The 24,687-nt window shown below is 41.4% G+C and overlaps 1 protein-coding gene across 2 annotated transcripts; it reads right to left on the bottom strand.

Annotated features, from left to right (window-relative positions):
* Nucleotides 1-110: 110 nt before the first annotated feature.
* Nucleotides 111-22,944, bottom strand: sfmbt1 (Scm like with four mbt domains 1). 2 transcript variants are annotated; one of them, XM_050038461.1, is made up of 21 exons: nt 22,832-22,944; nt 17,824-17,881; nt 17,645-17,739; nt 16,930-17,173; nt 15,397-15,485; nt 14,346-14,598; nt 12,705-12,802; nt 12,429-12,530; nt 11,959-12,118; nt 11,617-11,699; nt 9,931-10,057; nt 8,340-8,453; nt 6,316-6,358; nt 6,150-6,211; nt 5,906-6,045; nt 5,100-5,209; nt 4,518-4,693; nt 3,601-3,779; nt 3,275-3,496; nt 2,161-2,289; nt 111-1,978 (listed from the first exon to the last, which is right to left on the bottom strand). In XM_050038461.1, the coding sequence occupies exons 2-21, from the start codon at nt 17,846-17,848 to the stop codon at nt 1,838-1,840; spliced, it is 2,592 nt and encodes an 863-aa protein (XP_049894418.1). In that variant the 5' UTR covers nt 17,849-17,881; nt 22,832-22,944; the 3' UTR covers nt 111-1,837. The 2 variants fall into 2 exon arrangements, with proteins under 2 accessions (XP_049894418.1, XP_049894420.1); XM_050038463.1 differs by having other exon boundaries at nt 22,827-22,919.
* Between the last annotated feature and the right edge of the window lie 1,743 nt (nt 22,945-24,687).

Raw genomic sequence — 24,687 nt, 5'->3', positions numbered from 1 at the left:
CACGTGACCTGCGTAACCACCAATGGCATGCTGGGAAATGTATGACAAACAAGTAGCCTATGAAATGTACATAATCTTTCCCCTTGACAAACAAAAGGAGACATTTAAAATTCATTGTTCATCGTTTTAATTGCACTCTTTTCTTTAAATGGCATTTATAATCTTCAAATATGAATTAAAAAGCTGCTTGGTTGCTTTGAGCACAGCAGAAACTACAAGCAAAATTAGTAAACAAAGAAACCCCTGGAGGTTTTTCTCACACAAAATGAAGCACATTACAATAAATCACACTACAAGAACTGGTAAAAAGAGGAAAAACTGATTTACAAAAGCATTTTGAGAATAGCTTTTTAAAACTACCCATTTTTCATTAAGTTAATTGTTAAAAATTATGACGATTGAATTACATGAAATGGCTCAAATAATCAACTGTAGCTGGATTAGTTTTAACCGTACACCCTATATGAGAAAGTTTAGGTGTATTCTGTGCAAATATACTGTATATTTAGGGCATTTACACATTGCTTATGCAGAAAGTTAACTGTTCAATGGATTTTTTTTTTCTTTCTAATCACCCTGTTGCACTAGAAGATATTTGATTATATACATTATATACAAACATGCGCTGTCATATTTGCATACCACCATACAGTATATGGTTTTGCTTGTGCTTACAATGTAAACTGCTCTTACATACTGTAGACGCTTGAACAAGAAAGCAATTTGATCTCCTAAGATAAAGGCCCCCTTTACATCTCTTGTTGAGCAGATTGTATCTTAATTCAGCCTGATAACATTTGCAAATGGTGTTAGTAGAGTATACATGTCTGGTGTTCACACTGAAATCAAATTCTTGACCTAGCACAGCACACTATGATCGTTCTTTCAAATCTGCTATTAGTATATCTAGTTCAATATAACCACAATAAATAAACTTGCATGCTGTATTAATTCTTTGCAACTTGTAGAGCTCTGAGTCTCTAGAAAGACTGAGACAAAGCTTCCCAGATACAGCTTGGAGCTTTACAGTGAAATGGATTTTGTAAAAAACAATGTTTTTAAGTGCTTCGATATAAATGGCCTGTCATATACTGCGTTTGGCCTTATCTGCACAAAAGTGTTGAAAGATATTTTCAATGAATTCAGACTTCAGTGTGAAATCACCAGATTACGAGGCCAGACCACCTCATTCCTGACTCCAACAGACAAAAGCAAATGTCGAGTGGAAGATACCAAATATTCAACGGTTGAGTACAATAAGTAAAAGCTGCGATTTAGTGGTGTTCCCTTTTAGAGACAGCAGGGCAGGCGGGAAGTCATAAATGGACACAACAGACCAATGGAGTTGTAGCACTGGCACTCAGTCCTCCTCACACAGACAAAGGAAGTAAAAGAGGAGAATGCGAGACACTCTGAGGACACAAATAAGTTAAGAAGCCTTTATCAAAATGGGCTAGAACTTTTAAGTCCTTGATGGCTTGCTTTTTTACTTTATTTTACAAAATCTACTGGAATTAAAAAAGGCTTGTACAGTTATTTATGACATCAAAGTGTCTTGAATTCTGTCTTTCACTCCTCTCGTGTCTAAAGAGCACCTGAACTGTTTTTTTTTTTTGCCGTATGTAGCTCTTCTTCTTTGCTCTTTTTTCAGTGATGAAAATGATGCTTTGTCCACCTCATGTCCATGCTTTTCTGACACAATGGCGTATATGAAGGATTCTAAAGGATGTCCAGTGTTGGAAATGTTAAAATTGGAAAATACAGTGTGTTGTTTTTTTTTTCACAGAATTAATACATAGAACAGTATGTAGTCATGTCCATGTTCATTCCCCGTCAGCTACGTAGCAAACTGCTGATAAAATGCCAGCTTGACCCTCTCGATGTGGTGGCACAGCTTGATGGCCGGTCCCAGCTTTAGGTCCATGCACTCTTGCACTGTTGGGAGGTTCAACAGCAGCAGTGCCTGTCCGTCAATCTCCTACAACAACATACATTTGTATTAGGTACAGTTTTAAAATTAGTTTTGCCTCTACTATCTAGTGAAGGTGGTGTTTTGTATTTGTGACAATGTGCACAGTACAAGTGTAAAATGCACTTATTGCAGCAGAGAGGAGTGAGCTCTCATCCTGAGTGGCTGCTGAGTACATGAGTACTTCTTACCTGATCCAAGAAAATCCGTGCAAGAGGTGCACAGTCGGTGGTCCTGATGAAGCGAACCACATCAGTAACGCTCCACTCCAGCGGGCTGGTGTCCAAACACAACTTCTGAGGAGGCTCAATCTTTGAGGTCTATAAACACACAGACGGAGACTCTAAGAGATCTCCCAGCTCAAGTTGGCTCACAGTTCATGCTGAGGTGAAGGGTATCAGGCTCGAACATGTCATAAAAGAAACACTGGCTGTTTCAGTTTTGTTGATTTCCCCATAAGCTGCTTAAAGCAAACTTAGGTCACAGTGAGAACATCATTAGAAATTTGATTTAAATGATTTAAGTAGGTGGAAAAAGGCAGTTTTATTTGAAGGAAAGGACACAGAGATGGGATTGTGTATTAAATCTAAAATTTTGTACAGGCAGGAGTTTTTATTTTATGCCTAGTGGTACACAATAGAGTATTTATTAAAGGAATACTGCACCCACAAAAGCACCATCTGTTTATCGATGACTCACTCCATGTTACACTGACAACATTTTTCTCGCATGCCTTAATGGTGACGAAGAATCCAAAAATGGGGAAAAAATGTGATGAATTGAGGTAAAAGGGGGACTGTAGCAAAACTTTATCAAAACATCCATTTACAAACTCTCACACAACTCTTTCAATATAATCCAAGTCTTATTTATCCAGTCACACACACAGTACTTACAAAGCACATAAAAAACCTTAGTGTTCAAAACACATAAACAATCTAAGGCATCGATAAGCAGTTTAGTTGGACGCTCTTATGCAAAAGTGTTTTTAATAGTAAAGTGAGAATACAACTACATAAATGAGACTTGGATTGTACTGCACAAGTTGTATAAGAGTTTGTTTTGATACAGTTTTGCTGTTGTTTAACGTGGTCCCCCTTTACTGTGATTCATCAAGAATGTTTGCCATTTATGGATTCTTCTTTCACCGTGGAGGTTTCTACCGTTTTCTAAACAAACTCAAGTATTTCTTTGAAGACACACTGTCTAGAGAGCAAAATTTGCTATAAAACTGGCAGTAGATAAATATTTTCAAACTGTTTCAGTATTTATTGTTATATCAAAAATCTTCATGACTGTCTTTACCTTTGGTGAAGGAGGACGGTTCTCGTCATCAGAGAATGAAGGTGAGCGGGGTTTCCGGCGCCGGCGGGTGGGCCTGGGTGTTGCTGGCGGGGAGGGGGACGGCGTGGTGGGCTGAGATTTCCCAACTGATTGCTCAGAATCATCCTGGAGATCGTCCTGCAGCTCAGAGCCAGAGTCACTCAGGGAGTCATCTTCATCCAGGTCTTCTTCCTCTCCACTGCCCTGTGAGCACAACACAAGGACAACAAGCAGTCCATTAGTACAGATTCAAGTTAAGTGTGAGGAGGAGTCAAAGTTAATGAATTTAGTGTAACAGTGTGTGTTACCTGTGGAGACCCTGCAGGTGTGTTGTCCACTGAGGCTGAGGAGCGTCTCTTCTTATGGACAAACAGCTGCTTTCTCCTCTTCCTCCTCCTCCCTCTTCTCTTCACTCCACCCTCCAGGTTGGAGTGGCCCCCAGGTGGACGGCCGACGCGTTTACTCTTCTTCTTTCCATAGTAATAAGCTGTTGACATGACAACAGGCTTATTGTGAAACGTTGCATTTGGCACAGGCATTAATACATTACTGAGATAGAAGGAAATCAGTCAATAAAACTGATGAGTATCTTTTAATAAATGTATTCTTTACTGGACAAGCATTGATAAATAAGACTGTAAAAGCATGGTTGTAGAGGATGTGTGCTGTCTGGAAAACATAAGAGACAAAAGAGAAAGTATAATCATTTGTCTGTGGCTATCAAATTGCATCAGTTTCGTAACCCCAACAGCGCAGCACAGCAGCAAGTAAACAAATCAACAAATCTGAGTACTGTGCTGTCGATACAGTTCAGCAGAAGATGAAAGAGGCTGATTCTGACTCATATTTTTAGCAAACCATACATTCATTGCCAGTATGGAAAGTTATTGCAATTTCTAAATCACAAATTTTACCCTTCTGCTTCACAGAATTTCTGTATTCATTAAAGGAGCATTTATGTACTCGCTGATCATTTCTATTCATGAGCAACACAAATGAAAATAACTGAACATTTCTGCAAAAGAAGAAATTAATGAACTTTGTGTTCAACTAAAGGACATCTGAATTATGTTTAGAATTAAGATCACAACTGACAAGCAAGTATAGAGATTTCTAAGCTATTACAATCATTGCAATTAGAGAGAGAAAGCAGCTACCCAAGATCATCTGATCAATAATGTGAAGTCACAACAGTCAGCAGTCTGTGCTGCTGTAAACCACCTACTGTATTTGGTCTTGGTGAGAACAGAGCAGTTCTCAGAGCAGCGCTCCAGAACCATGCGAGGTCCAAACAGGTTTGGGCAGCACTCTAGCTTGATGCAGGTTTTCCTGCAGAAGTCTGCAACGCGGTCTGCAGTTCGGACTATTTCCACAGTGGCCCGGTAACTCTTTCCCTTGTACCTGACATTGAAAGAATAGCAAGGTTAATCAGTAAATAATTGGTGATATAATAAATCTTGCTTTTTTCCCCCACACAATACAGAGTTGAAAGAAGAGGTACAAAAGGCTCAGCATATCGGACTCTACAGCTCCTATTCATGCTTGAAATAACAAGGTTGCTACAACCAGCAAGGTCTCTCTTGAAAGTCTCCCAGACGCTCTCAGCTAATTCACTGCTTTAATAAAGTATCAGGAGCTTGTGCTGGGTTCTGGTGCACAGATATTTATTTCCACTTGTGCATTCAAGTACACATTTAATCCAGCATGCGTCCTAAAATAGGCCAGCTGTGAACACTCCTGCTATTCCTGCAGGTTTTCTACAGAGCAGAGAATTTTGAGTTGAGGATTAAATGGTGCTTCCCCTCACTTGGCTTTGAGTGTCTCTCCATGGCCTTGCCAGCGGCTCTCCTGGTCCAGCTGCAGCTCTCTCAGCACACGGCTTGGCTTGTACGCCGAGTTTATCAGCAGAGTCAATACCTGGATATGAGACATGCAGAGAATAGCAATACTTGCAGGTTATCTGTAGGGGCGAGGATTATGTCTGTTATTCTACCATTTCAACTTTCATTTTGAGACAGGGTTTGTATGACTGTTGATTGTCAGCATATGAGCAGCCTTTACTAATAATATAATAGACCATACTATAATATGCTAACATGCTGATGCTGATGAACAATTTTCATGCTCACCTTCAACACCACTTAATGTTTTAGAGTGCTAACATTAGCTAATTAGCACTAAACACAAAGTACAAATGAGGCCAATGGGATTGCCATTGGTTTTGCAGGTATTTGGTCATAAGCCAAAGAAGTGGACAAATAGAAATTTTGACTTGACACTATATGTAAAGCTAACGGTTCCTAAAAGCTTGCAATTCATCCTCTGGAAACCATGAATGTCGGTGCCAAAATTCATGGCAATCCATTCCATGGTGGCAGACCCACTGACCAACACTGCCTTTAGTCACACTGGTAGCTTGGCAAAAATAAATACGTAAATAAAATAAAATAATATTAAATTGAATTGAATTGAATTGTATTGAATTAAATTAAATTAAATTAAATTAAAAAGTTGAACACTTAACCATCAACCTTCCTGTGTGTATTTAAGGACTGAGTGATGACACCTTTTTGTGTTATTTGTACAGTAACCAGCTGGACCAGCCCCTCTCACCTCTTTGAGCACAAGCACACAGTTTCCAGGGCCGATGAACTGAGGCAGCTCTGCAATGCGTCCCTTGTTAAGGTAAGGCCCAGAGAAACAGCGGTGGTTGAAATAGATCTTGGGACAGCAGTACTTCCCATTCCCCTGCCCTGTGCAGTGACGTGACATGAAATACAAATGATGAAACAGACTACACAGACAGGACACATCACAGTCTGTAATCCCCAAACAGGATCTGAGACACACCACTCACCTGTCTCTGACTGGTTGGCCATCTGCTGCTTGACAGTGTCAGGTGACTTGGGTGGAGTTCGGCTATAAAGTGATGAAAATGGAGTCAGATGTTGAAAGGTAATACGACTCAATCCATTCACACCAATAAACCAGTCCACAGCCCCCACCCTTCCTCTTATACTCACTGTTTCTCGGGCTGCACCACGGCAATCTTCCTCTCTTTTTCAACTGAAAGACAAGGACAGACTTGTGTGTTCCCAGTCACACCATTATACTATACCACTAATCTGGAGGTCAGAGTAAAAAAATTACTATATTATGAAGGGATGGGCATGAGTAGTCCAGTACTCAATCGGACGTCAGTATTCACACAACATATAGAGTACTCGCTGCCACCGCTACCACATGTGAACATGACTTTTATGTAAATGTCTTTTTTTAATAATTTAAAATGGGTTAAATCTTATTTTACTGTGGAACTGCGTGCAGTGTATTGCTTTGCTCATCGCCTATTTGCCCCACTGTCCCTCTCACTCTCTGTTTATCATGAGACTACTGCTGCAGTAGTATGAAACTGCACTGGGGATCAGCGAGTCCACCTGCGCATACATACACAGCTACAGGGCTTGCCATCGGCATCACAAAGCTAACATTACCTGAAGGTTATTACCAGCTTTAACAACAGAGTCTACCTGTTTCGGTGTCGGTGTGTGTTTGTTCGGACTGTTAAATTCCTCGTTGCTAGAGATTATCCGCTGTTGCTGTGTTAGCTTGTGCTACCGAGCAGACAATAGCCTCTTTTCCACTGCAGTAACTTTTAGCATTTACCCGGGATTTTGAAAAACCTTGGTGCGTTTACACTGAAATCACCTGGGGAAAAAACTTTCCCTCAACCCCAAACTTTGCCTGAAAAAAGTACCTAGTGGGGGGTAGCACTTTTCAGATTCCCCGGAATTCTTGAGGGGCGGGGCGGTGTGCTGAAGAACGCTGATTGGTGGAACACACTTGCAGCGTTCCGCACTTCCGTGCAAGTGTGGCTGCAAACTTTATTTCATTCCTACAAGCTTCAATTCATTTGTGTTTTGATTATGGATGGGTACTGAAACCCGGTACTAAATTAGCCCCGGGGCTAAATTATCAAAGGCCATAGTAATGATAAGCGCTAATGGTATCGGTTCTTTTACACATTTTGGTTTAATTCATTATCATCCTGCAGCCTCTCCTCTGCGCTCTGTGCCGGGGCTGAACTGCTCCACATACACACATACATGCACATGCCTACACCGGTGAATAGCCAGATGGCTGCGGTGAAAACAAAGTGAAGATAACTTGAAAATGACACGAGTTGACGGCAACGACACTCGTTACATTAAGTGCAATTAAAATGGCGAGTAAGAAGCCAATACTTTATCAATACATGTGTTCAGCAAGCATGAACATGTAAACAGCGATATTCAATATGCTCCGTCCACAGTCTCTCATCTTGACACTTATGTTATGTCTTACACAAGGACAGCACGCTAGTTCAGCTGATAGTGAATTGTTACTAATAAGCTGAAATGACAGCTGTCTGTATGTAGACTAACTTAGTTTGACACTTATCTTAAAATACTTTAAAACTTACTGTAGCTGCTGGCTGAGACTAACAACCACTCCTCTCTCTACCAGCACTAATGTTACCATGTTACCAGCCAATAAACTAGTGAAGCTAAATATAGGGCACAAGCCGAGTCATTTATGTCATCAGCCTGATTTGAATACATTTTCCGGAACTTTGAGGTGCGGTGGAAACGCAAACCACACAGATTACCAGGAATTCTTTTACGCAGGTAAATAAATTCCTGGAAATAAAAGTTCCTGGAAATGTTGTTGGAAAAGGGGCTCATGAACTGACTCTGACACTAACCTTTGTAACATTAATGACAGCAACAGAGAGATGGCTTATTTTTCTCTTGTTAACTTTCGACTGGTTAAATAGACAAATAGAAGCCTGTTTGTTCAACAAGTGAATTTCAAATTGCACTTGTTTTCTGTTGTCGGACATTTATTTTTTGCAAGTACTCGAGTAGTCCATAATCATTTAATGTGGGTACTCAAATATGGAAGTTACTTAAAAGGCCCATCCATAGTATAATGTTTGCTGCAGCATCTTATTAAGGCAGATGTGTAAAGATCATGAGTGTTCATCATGATGCCTCATGTTGCATACCTGAGGGTTTGATGGGGTAGACCAGTGGATAGCCGTTTGTCTCACACCAACTGACAGGGAAGATGTCGAGGGAGTCCACATGAACTATGAGCTCTGGCATTGGCTGCTTCAGTCCTGTACAAACATCACACACACAGAGCTACATTACATTCTTACTCTGGCATTTATGCTAAATTCAGCCAGAGCAACTGGAAGTGACATTCTTCACTCTGTACACATATATGTAACTCTTTCAAAATAATACTGATCTGAGCTATAATTATATTATAATCAAACAAAATGTGTCACACAATAATAAAACTTTTAGGTTCTCCATCTACTTGTTTGCATGAATACAGGTATATATACATACACACATATTACTATGTTTTAATTGTGCAAAGACAACACATATGCTTGCATTTTTATAACAAATAACAATGTTTTATCTATATACACCAGTGTGTCCCATAAGGGAAAAACAAATGTCACAGAATGTTTTCAAATGATTTGCTTCTACCTGCAGGTTTTTCTGTGGCGAAAAATCTAGTAACACATATAAATGCTAATTTGAACATCCAATTTGCAAGGACATTTCCATTTGTAAAGCTTAAAGGAATAATTCTGCCCCCAAATGGCTATTTGTATATATCCAATTACTCCCCCTCATGTCACCTTGAATTTGGGAGGAAAACTTTTTTGTCTCACATGGTGAATGAAAAATCCAAAAATGGAAAACACTCTTGATGAATTGAAGTAAAAGGGGACCACGTTTAACAGCAAAAATTACATCAAGACATCCATTTACAAAACTCTCACACGACCTGTGCAGTATAATTGAAGTCTCATTTATCCAGTTGTATGTTCATTACTTCCCAAACACATGCATTTTCACTAATTAATTAAAACACTTCTGCATAAACAGCACAGGCACGCTACTAGTCCATGCCTGAGACAGTTCATGAGTTGTGTGTGAGTTTATAAAAAGATGTTTTGATACAGTTGTGCTGTTTTTAAACACAGTCAACTATGACTTCAATTCATCAAGAATTTCTCCATTTTGGATTCTTTGTTCACCATGTGAGAAAAACAAAACTTTCTTCCCAAATTCAATGTAACACAGGGCAGGAAAATGATATACAAATGATCCTTTGGGGGGAGCAGTATTACTTTCACCATGTTTTACACCTTAAAAAGGTCCTGAAAATCCTCAAATTTATTATACAGCGTCTTACTGTAAGAGATATATGTTGCCAGGGAGACGCTACTGTCAATCAAATCTGATCAAGTGTTTGAGAGCTACTCTTACTACCTCTAAACTCTTGGTAACACCCTTTCAAAAAGTTTGTATGTCTTGAAATATAGCAGAATGTAAAGATGTTGTGTCTGAAATGTGCAACAATTAATTTCTGCTTTTCCAGCAGACGATATAATCTCCAAAGCTGTGATCTTGTGTATGAACTGGTGTAAAATACTACTATCTATGTCTCTCACATTCCTGCGTTTTCCACACAAAATACGAAGGTAGCTACTCACTAAGGAGCCAGGAAATTCAGAATTAGATCAACCTATCCACTTAAATAAACACATTCTTTCAGTACCCCCCTCTCACCTTCCAGGCTGAGCCAAATGTATTGCCCTTTGACCCTGGTGACAGTGGCCACGTGAATGTTCTCGGGTGACAGCAGGTTGACAGCCTCCAGTTTCATGGCCTCTTTGAAGCTGTGGTCACACTGCTCCTGTCAGGTAAACAGAGAGAGGAGAAAACTGTGTGTGACAGGTATTTCACAGCAAAGTGTTGTGTGTTTTTTGTCTGTTATGAAAACTCTCTCAACATACTCTCTCCTCTGGTGAAAGACGGGGAAGTCACAGTGAGACACCTGTTTACAGCTTGTCATCACACTGTGTATCATCACTGGCATTCTATTATGCTGTCTGTCAAATGGGGGAAATCTCATTTCCTACATTCTGTCACATATGACGGTGATGTTACCAAAAGAACATTTTGACTGTACGGGATAGCAAAATATAAAATCTATTTCCTCCGAAGTATAATGGTTACAAGGTTGCAAACAGAAGTGACGATAATAGGCTCACTTGTCTGCTGTAGAGTCGCATCGATCTGTTTCCCAACAGGCTCTTTGTGCATCAAACCAGGTCCATGTGACAAGCAGTTTACACAAGAAGTGGGCCCGAGATACAGAAGGTATCACACTTTATAGGCGGCTGCAGTACGATGCTTTCAGAGGAATACTGTCAATTTCAGTCTCTTTAAAAAAAATACATACAAACTCAACATGATACAGTTGAGAGCATAGTTTGTTTCAGTTAAAAAATAACTTCAGTAGCCTGAATGCTGTTTGAGTAAGACAGCCCAAGTAATAAAACCGAGGCTTTAGCTCTGACAGCTTGCTAATGGTGATTAAAATTTTATTCATTCATGCAGAAGCACTGTATTACAGCACAGATCTCATGAAGCCTCTGTAGCAAAGCACTATAGTAAAAGTAACCTACAAGAAATTACACATTTCATTGTGGTTTTGATGATGACCAATGGAGAGGACAAAATGCGCTGGGAGCCGGTTAATAGCTCATCTCACATTGACTCTTTCACTGAACGACCAATGTTACAAGTCTGACCAAGCCTGGAAACCAGACATATCTGTGAGCTCATGTTTTATTTGCTCTGGCAGATGCTTCTGGTTCACCTCCCATAGAAACACATTTCCACCCAACCTTGCCGACTTTGGGCCGATCGCAATGGTTTATCTACTATGAGGCAGGTTTGATGCGATGACTGACAACTTGCAGAGCCTCCGCGCTTAACGCTAAACACATGATGACGTCAACTGTGGCTTGTGCACCCTTGCGAATAAACCTAGCTTAAGAGAGAGCAGCGCTACTGAGGCATTCCACATCAACTCGGATGGCTGCAGCTGATGTGGAACTTTTTATTGATGTACTATTTTCAAATTCTGATGGCAAAAACAGTCTGTTTACATTTGTCTACTGCTTAGCCCCATGTGACATTTCGTTGCTCTGATTCTTTGTAGGTCTATCCAACTGCGTCCATAGGCATTTTGATCAATGACCATGGATAACACCCATTGAAAACTGTAAATCAACTGAGTGGGTCTGGACTAACTCGCATTTGTGATTTGGTCTTGCCAAGTCTAACCAGCATCTGGTTTTGGGTTTGTACGTGAGTCACTGGACTGAGAGTCAACTGAGACAACTGTTTACACTGAAGCCCGACCAGTGTGAACTTAACGAAAGGGTAACATGGAGGTTGACTTACAGTTGGGAAGCAATGTTGAGGAGCTGCCTCTGCCTCGCAGTGTTTCAGGTAATCTGCCCAGTCAAAGTCCGGACCCTGGTAACCTGTACATGATAAAATAAAGACAGAAGGGAGAAAGAATGGACATGATGAGTGTGGCGAGGGCAGATAAAAGAAACAAAGAAAGGGAGAGAAAGAGAGAGAGAGAGAGAGAGAGAGAGAGAGAGAGAGAGAGAGAGAGAGAGAGAGAGAGAGAGAGAGAAAGCATGTGTGATTTAATCACTGCAATTCTTTAATTTCTGACATCATTGATAACTGATAAAGTGAGAGGTTATAAAACAGGAGGACGTTGAGAGAGCAGACCTGGTGGGGGGCTGAGAGTGAGTCCATTTTTGAGGCTCCACTGAGCAGGGAAGATCCCTGGACTGTCTCTGTGACAGAGAAAGGACCTTCCAGCACTCTCAGACTCCTCTATACCACAAAGGTCATCCATCTTCACAAGGAAGTACTGCTCATTGAACACCTGAAGTGAAGAGAAGGTCATTTGAGGACACTGTCAAACATTCTATTGAGGCTTTCCAAGGATGTTTCTAACGACTGATTTCCCTGACATTTTAAGGGCCATTTGAAATCCTTAATCACATTTTTAATAAATAAATATTATTTGAATGTTGGTGAAATGTGTGATCATTAGCATTTTAGCTTCAGCCTTAACTAAGTAAAGCCAATGTGATAATGAAGACAGAAAGCATAAACAACTACAGCCAATAAAGCAAACAAGGGAAAAAACATTGCAGCTTAGGAGAGACAGATTTGATAGGAAATACTGTTACCTTGGTGACAGTGGCAGGCCTGATGGAAATAGGAGCAGCAGGGTCAACAGCCTCCAGTTTCATTCCTTCCTTGAAACAATGAGCAGCGATGGCAGGCTGATCCTGAGACAAACAACATTTTCAAAAGCTTAGCTCTGAGTTCCAGCATCAGGTTCAGAGGACAATGTCACAGCTCTTCGCTTAATGCATCATTATCAAATCTTAACTCCTGGATGAGCAATAAAAGCTGTAATATGTTTGGGCAGTAGGGGCACATAAGAGCAAGTTTGGCAGTACCTTACTGAACTCTGCGGTCAGAGCTTCATCCTGAGGCAGGTCACTGATCCTCTGCCTCACCTCCTCCCACTCTTCTGCTGTCCGCAGTGCCAACAGGTCTGATGCAAACAAATACACGCAAATCAGCTGCTGAAGAGCTAAACCTGATTTACAAATGGCTAGGGTATAATTTGATGAACAAAGAGATATTTAATGAAAAAGTAAGACATGTATCTGATTGAATTTCACTTTCTTGCTTCAAGATACACTATGCAGGATTGTCGCTTAATGTTTTTAACCACGCTCGTCAGTGAAAGTGAAAGTAAAAGCCATTCCAAGATTCACTCTCGTTTGGCAGTTTGCTTCGCTATTTGCAATTTTTCAGCACTGTGTCTCTTGAATGCCTGCTGCTTACAATCTGGCACCTGGTTGCTCCCTTTCTATAAAGCCCTGACCTCACCTGAGCACTGTGGGGGTACACGGCCACAAACATATTGAGCATGGAAAATAAGAAGATAATCAGAAAATAAAGGCAGAGGGCAGAATCTCTGCAGATAAATACATCACCACACACTTCTAATGGGTCATAACTGATGATTGAGAGTGATTACTTCTGTCTGAGGCTTTACATTTTTTAGGAAAATCCTGCAGTATATCTTTCGCATAACTGAACTTATTTGTGTTGCTTGTTCTTTGTTCTGAGCCTCTAATTAGGTTCCCCACAATTAATTAAGCAAGCAAACAAACAAAAACAGAGTCGTCCTCCAAAATTTTGCAGCCACAAAGCACATTAACTTCTTATCACACAGCACAAGGTTCCAGACGGCCTTATAAAACAAGATGATGTGCAGAATTAATAAGACCGAACTTTGGTTGTTACATTTATTAACACATAAAAAAGAAGTATATCTTCCCTATTCTTTTATGAAACAATAAAATACAAGTAATACAAAGGGCTTTGATAACTTTTGAGAATATATTTTTTTCCAAATCAGTTTAATGTACCACTACTGCTTACTATATTCTGTTATTAAACAAAAGCAACGTTTCCAGGTATAGCCCCCATCCCCACCCTGCATGCACACACACTTTTAGCAATAAAGGTCTGGCATTAAATATCAATAAGGCTTCAGCTGTAGTGGTAGCTGAGGGTAGATCAGCTGTGTCAGGAGGGAGATATAGCCTCCAGTGCTTCTTACATCCTGCATATTAACAAACTTTACTCACTTGAAGAGCATTAGCAGATCGTGGCCATGAAAACAAAGATCTATCTAATCCTGCATGGAAAATCAATTTCAAGGTCTACTGATACCATCACACTTTGAATATTGGTTCCTTGTATTTCAGCGCTATGCACTTGTCAAAGTATTGGAAAATGTGAATATAACTTACATAACATGACAAATGAAGAAAAATGATAAGTAATATAACATTAGATCTGATGTAGTGATTCTTAACAACAAATAGGCAATAATGGGATTGTACTATAAAATTGGACATGCATCCAGTCCATGATTGCCATGTGAATTCCTCATGTGTCCTTCCATCAGAAACTATTACTCATGCCTGCTTTGGCAGCAAACCTCAAGATCTAGACATCTTTTTCCCCTTTCTTCTTTTTGTTGCTAAACATAAAATCTGACCCGTGTCAGTGCCACTGACCTGAGGGAGGCCTGAGGGTGCAGCCGTGCTCTTTGGCCCAGCCGGGTGGGTGTAGGCGTGGGTGGAGGTAAAAGAGCCAAAGGGTTGCGGGCGTGTCCGGGAGGCCCTCGGTGCCTACCAGGCGCAGCTTCAGCCTTCCCCCGACGTTCTCCTCCACCTCAGCAGCCCAGGCAATCCCCAGGTCAACACTGTCCTGGAGCTCCACGTAGCAGCCTGCGCACAGGAGCTCCACTGGGTCTCTACCACGCTGGGGCTGTGGGGGGGGGTGGTGAGGGGTGGTAAATGAGAAGCTAACAGCACACACACTTATACAAACACAAACGAACACACGCCTAGGCAAGGCGAGGAATTTGTACTGGTGGAGAACGCACTGCATGACTAAGTGGCAGAACTGAAGCACAGTCACTGAAAGCTAAATAATGGCTCTAAAGAATTTCACAGGCTGTTCCTACAGCAGCACAACCTTGGTGCTGTAAACAAAAGCTCACAGCCTTGTTTTCTGTAGATCGGGGACTTCACACAGGGTACGCGTGCAAGACTTCATAACAGCTACACAATCTTGTTTAGTTCACATTTATTCCGACTGACATTTAAAGTGTGAAGGTTTGTTTTGCCCTGTCTTTTGCAATCTAAAAATGGGCAAAACAAACATGCCAAGTGCCTGGAGATTAAATCTACACTGTAAAAGTAGCAAACAAACGTAAGACAAAACATAACACTTGTACAGTTGACAGTTGTGTGTGTGTGTCAAGACTGCAGAGGCAAGATTCTGATCACCTGAGGGTATAAACTGTCTACTCTGTGTTTTTCTAATGTCAGTTGTACTTCCCAGACTTGCCCCGCCACTTGAACAGTAAAAGGGAAAGTCTGAATTTATTATGACAACCTCAGCAGGTTTAAATACTGCATTATGTGTTTTTTCAACTTTATCAAATCAGCTCTGATAGGAGATTGTTCTTGGAACAGACTTGAGACAATGACGAAAGCTAGCGCCCCACCCTGGGTGTGAGGAGTTTGTAAGAAGGACAGCTGCTCCGTTCCCCTGCCTTACCAATTCCAGCAGGTTGGCAGGCGCGCTGCAATCCTCAGCCAGGGCCTTTTCCAGCAGAGCCTCCCAGTCCTGGTGCTTCTCACGCACACCTGAAGTGGATCATACACATACAGTGTGTAGTTTAACAACCAAACAACCAGGTGTGCTCAGGATCACATAAACACTCCTCTGCCTGGTCACCCTGAATCACAGCATCAGTCATAAATTAGGGAACAAACACTGGAATTAATTCAAAGATAACAGATTATTGCATCTAACAGGAGTTTTTCACAGCACCGTGAACAACTTTCATCCTTGTTATCTGACTGTTTCATGCAGCTACCGCGATCTGAACAGGCAAATCAAGGTGCTAATAAGGTTGAATTAATTAGAAATGAACAGAAGAAAAAATTTGCTTCAGCACCTTGCCCATTTTCCACACAAAACTATTTCTCATGAATCTAGAGCATCAGAAGGGCAACACACAACCGTGACAACTGTGACAGCACCGCATCGGGAGAACAGAAATATTCATTACTCCTTGCTATGCTGAACAAAAGTGCAATTACTTAGTTGAGTTCCACCATTAAATAGAATTTTGACAACATGTGCACAGCGCAAAAAAAACGTGTGCTCCCTCCATTGCTTACCTGTCCCTGAAGCACTCACAGAAATAAAGAAAAGATCCTAAAGTGGAGGCGCTAAAACTTAAGGCTGTACCCAGTGTCATTTAATTTACATTCAAATCTTCTATTGAGGTTTTTGAATGAAGCTTCAGGTGTCTGTCCGCATATTTTATTAAGTCAAATCCCTTACAAAAATTAAAATCCTCAAACAAAATCCTACATTTGAATTAAGTCATTCATTGGATTAAATTAGTTCATTGTTTTTCTTATTAAATGAACCTTCTTTATGAATAAAAGTAATGTATGCTGGCCTTGGATGGCTGTTAGACCACCCTGTTAATAAAGGCGTTTGCCTCACTCTGTGTGCCGAAACAGCTTCTTGAGCACAGTGAAAAAGCTGTTTTTGAAATCCCAACTAACATGGACTGAAGCAGAATGTTGTGAAATTTGGAATTGATTACATCTATCTTTAACTTTTGGACTCTACAACGCTCTGGTGTTATTGATCACACAAGTCGGAAATATTAGTGTAGCCTGATCTTTATCTGCAATGCAAATGCCAGGTTCAAACAGAATGAACAGACTAAAATAAGTACATAAATAAATAAATAAATAAATAAAGCTGCACAGCATTCAAATGTTGATTTAGAATTTGAATGTCAACGATGAATGAAGCTTCAAACTAGTACAGCCCTATTAAACTTAATATATGCAATTCATCATCAAAACTAACTGTGAGAGAATTTCATTTACAAAATAAAGCACCACACCAACTTTTCATGTCCATGTTTTAAAGGATCACTCAGCTCTACAGGAAAGACAGACACCATGCAACTTTTCAAGTATTAATAGATGGATTACTACTTTCACTCCTTGTTCCTCTCGCAACAAGAAAAAAAACACCATGCCAACACCAGCCGTGCCTCACCCTCAGGGGCCCTCATTGTCTTCCCGTGCTGGCGGCTCCAGCCCAGCGGGTGGAGGTCTGCTGTCATAATGTCACACCAGAAGTCAGCACGCCGGTCATCCTGGTATCCCTCGTAACGTAGCAGCAGCAGCTGGCCACATGTGGTGATGATGTTGGCCACCCAGTAGGGACTGTCGGCCTCCGAGCGCACACACACCTCCAGCTTCATGCCGGGAGTCAGTCCTGTCTGCAGGCCCTGGTCCACCTGAGACAAGGACGGGAGAACGGAGATACATGGAATCATTAACTTGATTGGTACACGTGTTTAAACAACATTTGTGTTCTGCAGCTGCTTACACAAAAACAATTCACAAAAGTGCTCAAAGAAGAGAAAAGATGACTTATTCTATTGGCTTTTATTTTAATTATGCCAGCATACAGCTATGTATCATGTGTTAAAACTGTTATTTATAGAAGCTTTGTCACTACTGGTGATGCTACATTAACTTATGTGTTAATGCTGTGGATGGTTTTATGAGTGGATGCTTTTACAGTTGTTTCCAGGGGCCTTATTTGCTGACACATTCCACAAATTTGAGTCATACCTTCAGATTTAAACAAGCAGCTCCTTAAAACGTATTAAAAACTTTACACAGATGTTAAGTAATTGATTATAAATCCCTGGCACAAGCTTATCTTGTGATGTGTGTTTACTGCAAAGGCTGTCAGCACCCACATGTTTGAAGGCGTGATGGGGCACGGACACGGCCCCGGTCTCCTCCAGGTAGTCGTCCCAGTTGAAGTCAGACGCATCCTGAGCAGAGTCTCTGTCTGGAACACACACACAACACATTTCTCTTTTCCAACATATCATCTTACTCATTTCACGTCAGCTGTTCACAGAGTAGATCTTACCAGACTCCGGCGACTCCTGACTCATGCTGGTGCCCCCTCAAGGCCGAGACAAGGAGCTCTGAGAAGGAACAGAGGAGGAGGATTATTATCCAGCGAGAGTAAATGAACGAGCGCCGGTCCCAAACTCAGAAAAACAAGTATTGCAGACATCTGCGGCAAACTGCGCTGTTCCTAATCAAATCACTATCTGGAGATTTCAACACCACTAAACAATCCGTGAGCTCACGACTGTTTAACAACTATAAGATTAATGAGACGAGTGATGCAGCTGGCTTGTACTAGCCCGCTCAGCAGTTCACAAGCCAAACTGGATCAGCAAAAAGTTACACAAAGAAGCTGAAAACAGAGATCAAGACTACCATCTTTACAATGCACAGCGCAAGACACGTGACATCTATCGGCATACAATGTGTCAGCCTGCAGCTCCAGATAAAACAAACCTGGTTGTACAAGTTTATTCATTAGGATAAACCTATTGAGATGAACCCAGTTGTTTTCAAGGGGGTCCTAACATACATACAAACAGAAATGAATAAAAAAGAGCCGAAACAAAGACACTACAGGGGAACTACGCCCATTTCACTAGGGTGCTAAAACTTAACTTTGTGCTGTCAAAGGGGTAGAAAGTCTGGAGCTGCTCCACAGGAAATAAATTGGTAAAAATGTTGTAGATGGCACTAAGAGTACCCAGGTGAACACACACACGCACAATTTACTTAATCAAATACGGGAAAGGCAAGTTATTCCAATCTGAAGGAGCCTGATACATGAATGCTCTCTTTCCAATTCTCTGACTGTAGGAATGGAGAAGAAGCATTGTGTGATTGTGTGGAAAGGATAGTTGAAATATATACATTTAAAGATGCGTTGCAGCCAGTGAGTGTGTCCTCTCTGATATAGTGGCGCCATTTGAGGCGAGGAGAACATTGTACAGTGATGAGTGCTAAAGTAACATCCAAGAACAAATCTACAGAGATTATTGTACGCTGTTTTGAGGGGTAAAAGGTTAGTCCGGGATGTATTTTGAAACATACTTCAAAATGACATAAATGTTATCAGCCAAAATTCAAATTAATTGACATTTAAATGAACATAGCAGCAACCATAACACGAACTAGCAGACAGAGCAACCTGCAACATTAGGTCGAGTCAAGACAGACATAATTTAATAGCCTTGATTTACAAACCCTGTTTCGAGGCCAAAATGAAATTAATTTGCGGAGCCATTCTTAAATCAAGGTCTCCCATAGGCATTGATAATAGAGCTGGTTAAGTTACTACATCAATATTCAAGTGCTTCTATCTGGTCCTGGACTCAGTCAATACAAAACAGGAGAAGTGGTGAATAAAATCACAAATTACATGCTGCACATTAACCATTCATTTGGGTAGCACAGGCTACCACCTAAGCAACACACCAGATGGTGCATGATCGCCGAGAAATATATTAAACTATGCTAATCTTACCCTCTACTTGTGAAACTCATTTGGGCTCATGTTTTTAAAAGCGTGTACCTTTTCCTGCCCTGATGTGACAATTTCAAATGGTGCCTTGACATGAATGTGGACATACGCATCAAGCTTTGACACATCAAACTGACCTGCAGCATTGTGAAAAGCAGATGGAAATAAGTTAATACAACAAGAGAGATGGCATGAATGAGAAAGAAGAGAGCGCAGGGCGTGAGCAGTGTAAAGGATGCTGAGGGTAGCTGCTCTGTCACGGCAGCTCCATTCAGCTGGCCTGTCAGGCCTGTCTTTGTCATGTCTGACGTCTCTATTAAAACCAGGGCCGCCATCAAAAACCACCCCCTCCTGACGACCGGACTGCCGCCGCGACCCCCGTGCTCCACCAGGATCCGCGCCACCTTTCACCCGCGACCTTGCCCCAGACTCCCTCTGTCTTCCTTCCCCCCTCCTTCTGATGAACACACCAGAGGGACTTATTGTCCCTGGGGGTCACACTCCTGACATAAGCGTGGAAAAAAAGAGCAATGGAGACAGGAGGAGAAATACAGGCCTAAAGTTAAGAAGCTGTATTCTAACATCTGATGTTGAGCTTATATATTATATATAATTTACGACTTCATGGCAGGACTTTAAACTGATTCTGTTTTGTACTTCTGCTACATCTACCTACAATCTCCTGGGACCATCGATTTCATGGCTTCACTATGTATGTGAATGTTTCTGCTGCAATTAAAACAAGATGAGACATAGTCATTCTCAAAAGAATAAAACAGGGTTTATACCCTCTCTAAGAGGTATATTGATTGCAACACTTCTGAGAACTATCATTTGAAATATACAAAGATAAGCTTTCAATATCTGCTCGTATTCAGCTGCCTAAGCTTTAGATTTCTGCAGCACTTTGCACAACAGCATGGCCTCGGCTCACACAGGCACACAGGAAGAAAAGCAACTTCCCCTTTTTCATATAAAGCAAGTGGTCTGTGTGGACGGCGGCTAGCAGCAGTCTGCCTGAATCTTTGTGCACCACTCGAGACTCTGACTGAACCTGAGAGAGAAAGGGCCAAATGTGCACACACCCACGCAAACACACACACACACACACACACACACACAAACAAGCACTCGCAGACAACTGAGATCCACACTACATCCTCTTTACAAGCACTTACGGAATCATATTCTCATCAGCACTTAGCATGCGATTGAGCATTTCTAAACAAGCCCTCCTGAACCTCTGAGGTCCCCGGGTGGAAAAATGCAATCTTACAAAATGCATATTTACACACAGTGGTCAGCTACTGCAGGAAATAAAATCAGACTTTCAATGAAATGAAACTGGCTGCTGAAACATTTCGCCGATACAATTTAACGACATCTGCTGATCACCAGTATGACATCACATTATAAGCACTAATGTAGCAGAAAATTAGCTTCTGTTGGTGTCCATAATCCAACATAAACAAAACCTATGTCAGAGGAGCACTTATTTGTTTATCTAATTATTTTTTACACTGGTTTAATTAGGCATATGTGATGAATCTGATGAATAATTTTGGTTTTATGGTGCCAGGTTTTGATATATATTTGATATATGAGTGTCTGAAATTTCTGCTTTCACCTAAATACAACAGAGAGGATCAGAATTTTGTTTGTGGTGGTCAAAGCATTGACAAGTTACACTAAAAAATTTAATTGCAACATCTTCTTCCTATGGGCGGATTAGAGAACAATAGGCCCCTGGATTATGCAAAAGGCCCCACCACCTCTCCAACATGGCAGCAACACACACACTTTGTGGTGTTTTTGCCTGTTTTTGTTATTTTGAACCTCTTTGTGGTCCTTTTTTGTCTCTTTCTGGTGGTTTTGCGCCTTTCAGTAGCTATTTAGTGTCTCTTTGCAGGTCTTTTGCATCTCTTTCGGGTCATTTTGACTCTCTTCCTGGTCAGTGTGTGTTAATCTGAATGACATTTTGCAGATAAAGGCCAGGGGGGCCCTGACAGTTTGGACCCGAGGCCTTTGCCAGGTAGGCTCGTTCAGTAATCTATCCATGCTGTTTCCAGAAACTCTGTTCAACAAAGTCTGAATTACTCAACACTGTGAACAGTTTTCAAAGGAACTATTTCTTTGGTAGAAAGTGGTGCTAGTGAAACCTGGCTAGAGTGAGGTCTGTGGTTTGTCTTGTTTTGCAGTCAAAGCAGTGAGCGCCACAAATAAAACTTCAGCTCACCTCTTTTGTGTTGGGGTGGTGGCAGACATCTAACTGACACGTCTCAAGATTTGGCACCAAACCATCTGGGTAAATCTTATAATGTAGGTGAAACTACCCTTTTAAAAAGGCAGGTGAATAAAGTTGAGGTAAGTTTACACACCATGTCACTACTGATAATAGGACTACATTATTGTGCAGCCCAGTGTAGGCTCCAGGGTTTTATGATGACTTGACATGACACCTGCCAAGGCTTTTTAAACAACTTTAAATACCCCAACTGTCATTAATATGGAGGTTATGGTAGCCAACAAAGGGTTGATGTAAAGACCAAGCTTTAAGAGCTGGCCTGCTCAGCGGATGGTAATCCACAAGCTCTGTCAGACTGCTCTCCAACACTGTCAGCTGGCCGACCTGCTATAACTTCAGAACAAACAGGGTGCTGAAATGAAAAAATGGAATCCACATTTCCTCCACACAGTAGCACACATAAACACCAAGGCGGTTTCATTCAGTTGCAGTCATCGTTGCCATTGCATAGCTGCACGTCAACTGGAGCAGCGCTGCCAGCGGATCACTCAAGTTGCACAATGGGGAAGTTAAGCGCCAGAAGAAAAATAGGTTGCAATAAGTCAACGTGGAATATGACAACAAAATGACAGCCCTCTGACAGAGCATCATCCCGTCCATCAGCTGTTAAAAGCACACCAAAGCGAATAGCATTCACAAGCAGATGAGTTTATTTCGCTGTTTGGTGAGAGCTGCACAGATCGGCTGAGGTCGTGCAACCTTCATTATGTAAGGCTTCGACATTATAAATATACTGAGTTATTCAAGGGCAAATCACTGGAAATTTCCACACAATCCTTGAACTGAAACTAGCTTAAGATTGCACTGCTCGTACGGACTAACCGCAGCATTCAGAAACAGAGATGGGCCATTAACGCAATGGCTTTGCAGAGACAGAGACTACAGCGCCGACGGTCTAACTTTCACACTGAGGAGAACATGACAAATACCGACTGAAATAATTATCAAATTGCTGTCTAATGAATAAACACGCGGTCCTAAACGTGTAACGACCGCGGGGGACTCACTGGACACATGGTAAAATCGCCTGTGTCCGAGTCAAGTTACTGAACGTCACGGCTTGAGCAATAAGAGCAGGCTGACGAGCAATAAGGGCGCTTACACTCGACCGAACCCGACTCATCTTTTTGAGAGACGGGAAAAAAGACGAATGCGCCACCACAATGCAAAACACCGTTAGCAATTCGTCACTAACAACACACAGTACGTGAATATTTAGTCGCAAAATTCGCACCTTACCGCTAAGTAGTTTTTCCAAGTCGGTTTTTAGATGCCGTTCCTCTCCGCCTGCTCGCTCGCAGCAACGTTAAGCTAACGTCAATAAAAACCGAGAGCCCCGGTTAAACGTTTCAAAATAAAAACGGCTAACAGAGCGGAAGTTCAAAATGTAAGCCGAACAACGGCTGTTCTTTTTCTGTTGAGGATTATATCGCGAGACTTCCGGTTTCGCTGTCGCTGCGTCACGCTAGCTTGACGCAGTTCTCGTTCACGACCTCATTCCAATATGGCACAAATGGCCACTGCGCATGTTCTGCCGCCTATATGCCTCTGAGCCCGGCTACATCACACTGACTTCCATCTTCACACACACAATAAAATATCACACTACCAGAATCAAGACCAAAATCTGTGAAAAGCCCCAAAAGAATAAAGAATAAAGCACAACGCTTCCGGTTTGCGTTAATTCGCACACAGACACGAGGCTTCACCTGCCCGGTCGTTAAGGGGTTTTATCCCCAGCGGAATCAACACTTAGTTAATGGTTGAGCTGGAATTAATTGCACATATAATCGACCCACTTTCGATAAGTGGGGTGTTTTTTCACCACGAGAAAGCAATTCGTTCTGTAATGAAGTATAGATTGTGTGATTGAAGGTGACCTCGAGTTGTAATGTAATATTTGTGAAGTGGATAAAATAGACATAGAATGCGCAGTGAAAATATGAACGGGCAACTACTTTTTAAATAAATAAATCACAATAACGCCCTCACATAATGACTGGATTCTATATGTCATTGCTGGTATGGTACTTCTGCTGCACAGGGATATGAAGTCGGTTTTTTTTTTTTTTTTTTTTTGGAGGGGAGGGCGGGAGAAACTACTGGAAATATGGCTTGGCACTGTGAGTGTAATGTTCAAAGTCGATCCATTCTCTATCAGAAATGTGATTTCTTTATTAAATAAGCGCGTTTCTCGTTTAGGAAAGCGTTTTCCAGAGCCTGAAAGAGATTTTGCCGCTCACTTGGACCATACATATGCTCCTGCCTCATATAATCCTCCACAATAGACCAACCCTTCGGATGCCTATTATAACAAAAGGAAAAAAAATATGCATGCGCTGAGGTGGAAACAGTAGGATACAATAAATGTGGGCTACAGAAAAGCGATCGGATCTTGCATGAACAGTCGAAACAATCGGAGTGCTATGAATAAATCAAAAGGGGGCAGGCATTTACTCCCAAATTCATTCAGTCATTTTACTAAAGTCTAGAGATGCTCTCAATGTGAGCTTTCAAACAGCAGGCTTATATAAGGAAAACGGGTTTTAAAAAAGGAGAAAAAACATATTCATTCCTATTATTATTCAGCTTTTTGATTAATGCTATTTAATCTGACAATTGTGTGGGGTCTTTTCATTTTAAAGGGTCCACAACTTTAATGCTGCATCGGTCTATACTGCTGTTTGCATAAAGGCAAATGTCTCAACAACTTGAACAGGTCCTGTGACTTAGTGCAGGTGGCTGCTGTTCTCTCGTTAGTTATTTGTTCACTGTTCACATCCTGCAGCAGGCAGGGGATTACTGCTGGGGACAGAGGACGAGGACAGGTCATAAACCGTGCGCACTGCAGGAATGTCTCCTCGCCTTTCGTCCACACTCGAAGGTGCAGTTATATCACCTGAACGCTAGATGGCTGTAAAGCTCGACAGGTCTCTCCCTCTCATAGTAACAAAATCCCTGTGGCACTTGGAAATGTTTTTGTGCCTGTACAGGTCTTCACATTATCAGAGGTGAGGTGCTGCAGAGGCTCTGCCAGTGTGTGGTATAGGCATCATGAAATATAGCAAACACTGGAAACCAGCAGTGACCAGAGG

The sequence above is a fragment of the Epinephelus moara genome, chromosome 24, assembly GCF_006386435.1.
Source record: "Epinephelus moara isolate mb chromosome 24, YSFRI_EMoa_1.0, whole genome shotgun sequence".
Classification (NCBI taxonomy): domain Eukaryota; kingdom Metazoa; phylum Chordata; class Actinopteri; order Perciformes; family Serranidae; genus Epinephelus; species Epinephelus moara.
Note: the sequence above shows the minus strand (reverse complement) of the source record. Positions and strands in the feature narration are given on the sequence as shown.

Excerpts from the sequence above, each read along its gene's own strand:
- sfmbt1 (XM_050038461.1), bottom strand. The coding sequence starts at position 17,848 with ATGAGTCAGGAGTCGCCGGAGTCTG. Across the intron at positions 17,740-17,823 it reads TCAGGAGTCGCCGGAGTCTG|ACAGAGACTCTGCTCAGGAT; the intron begins GTAAGATCTACT and ends TGTGTGTTCCAG. Across the intron at positions 12,803-14,345 it reads CACCCTCAGGCCTCCCTCAG|ACCTGTTGGCACTGCGGACA; the intron begins GTCAGTGGCACT and ends TGTTTGCATCAG.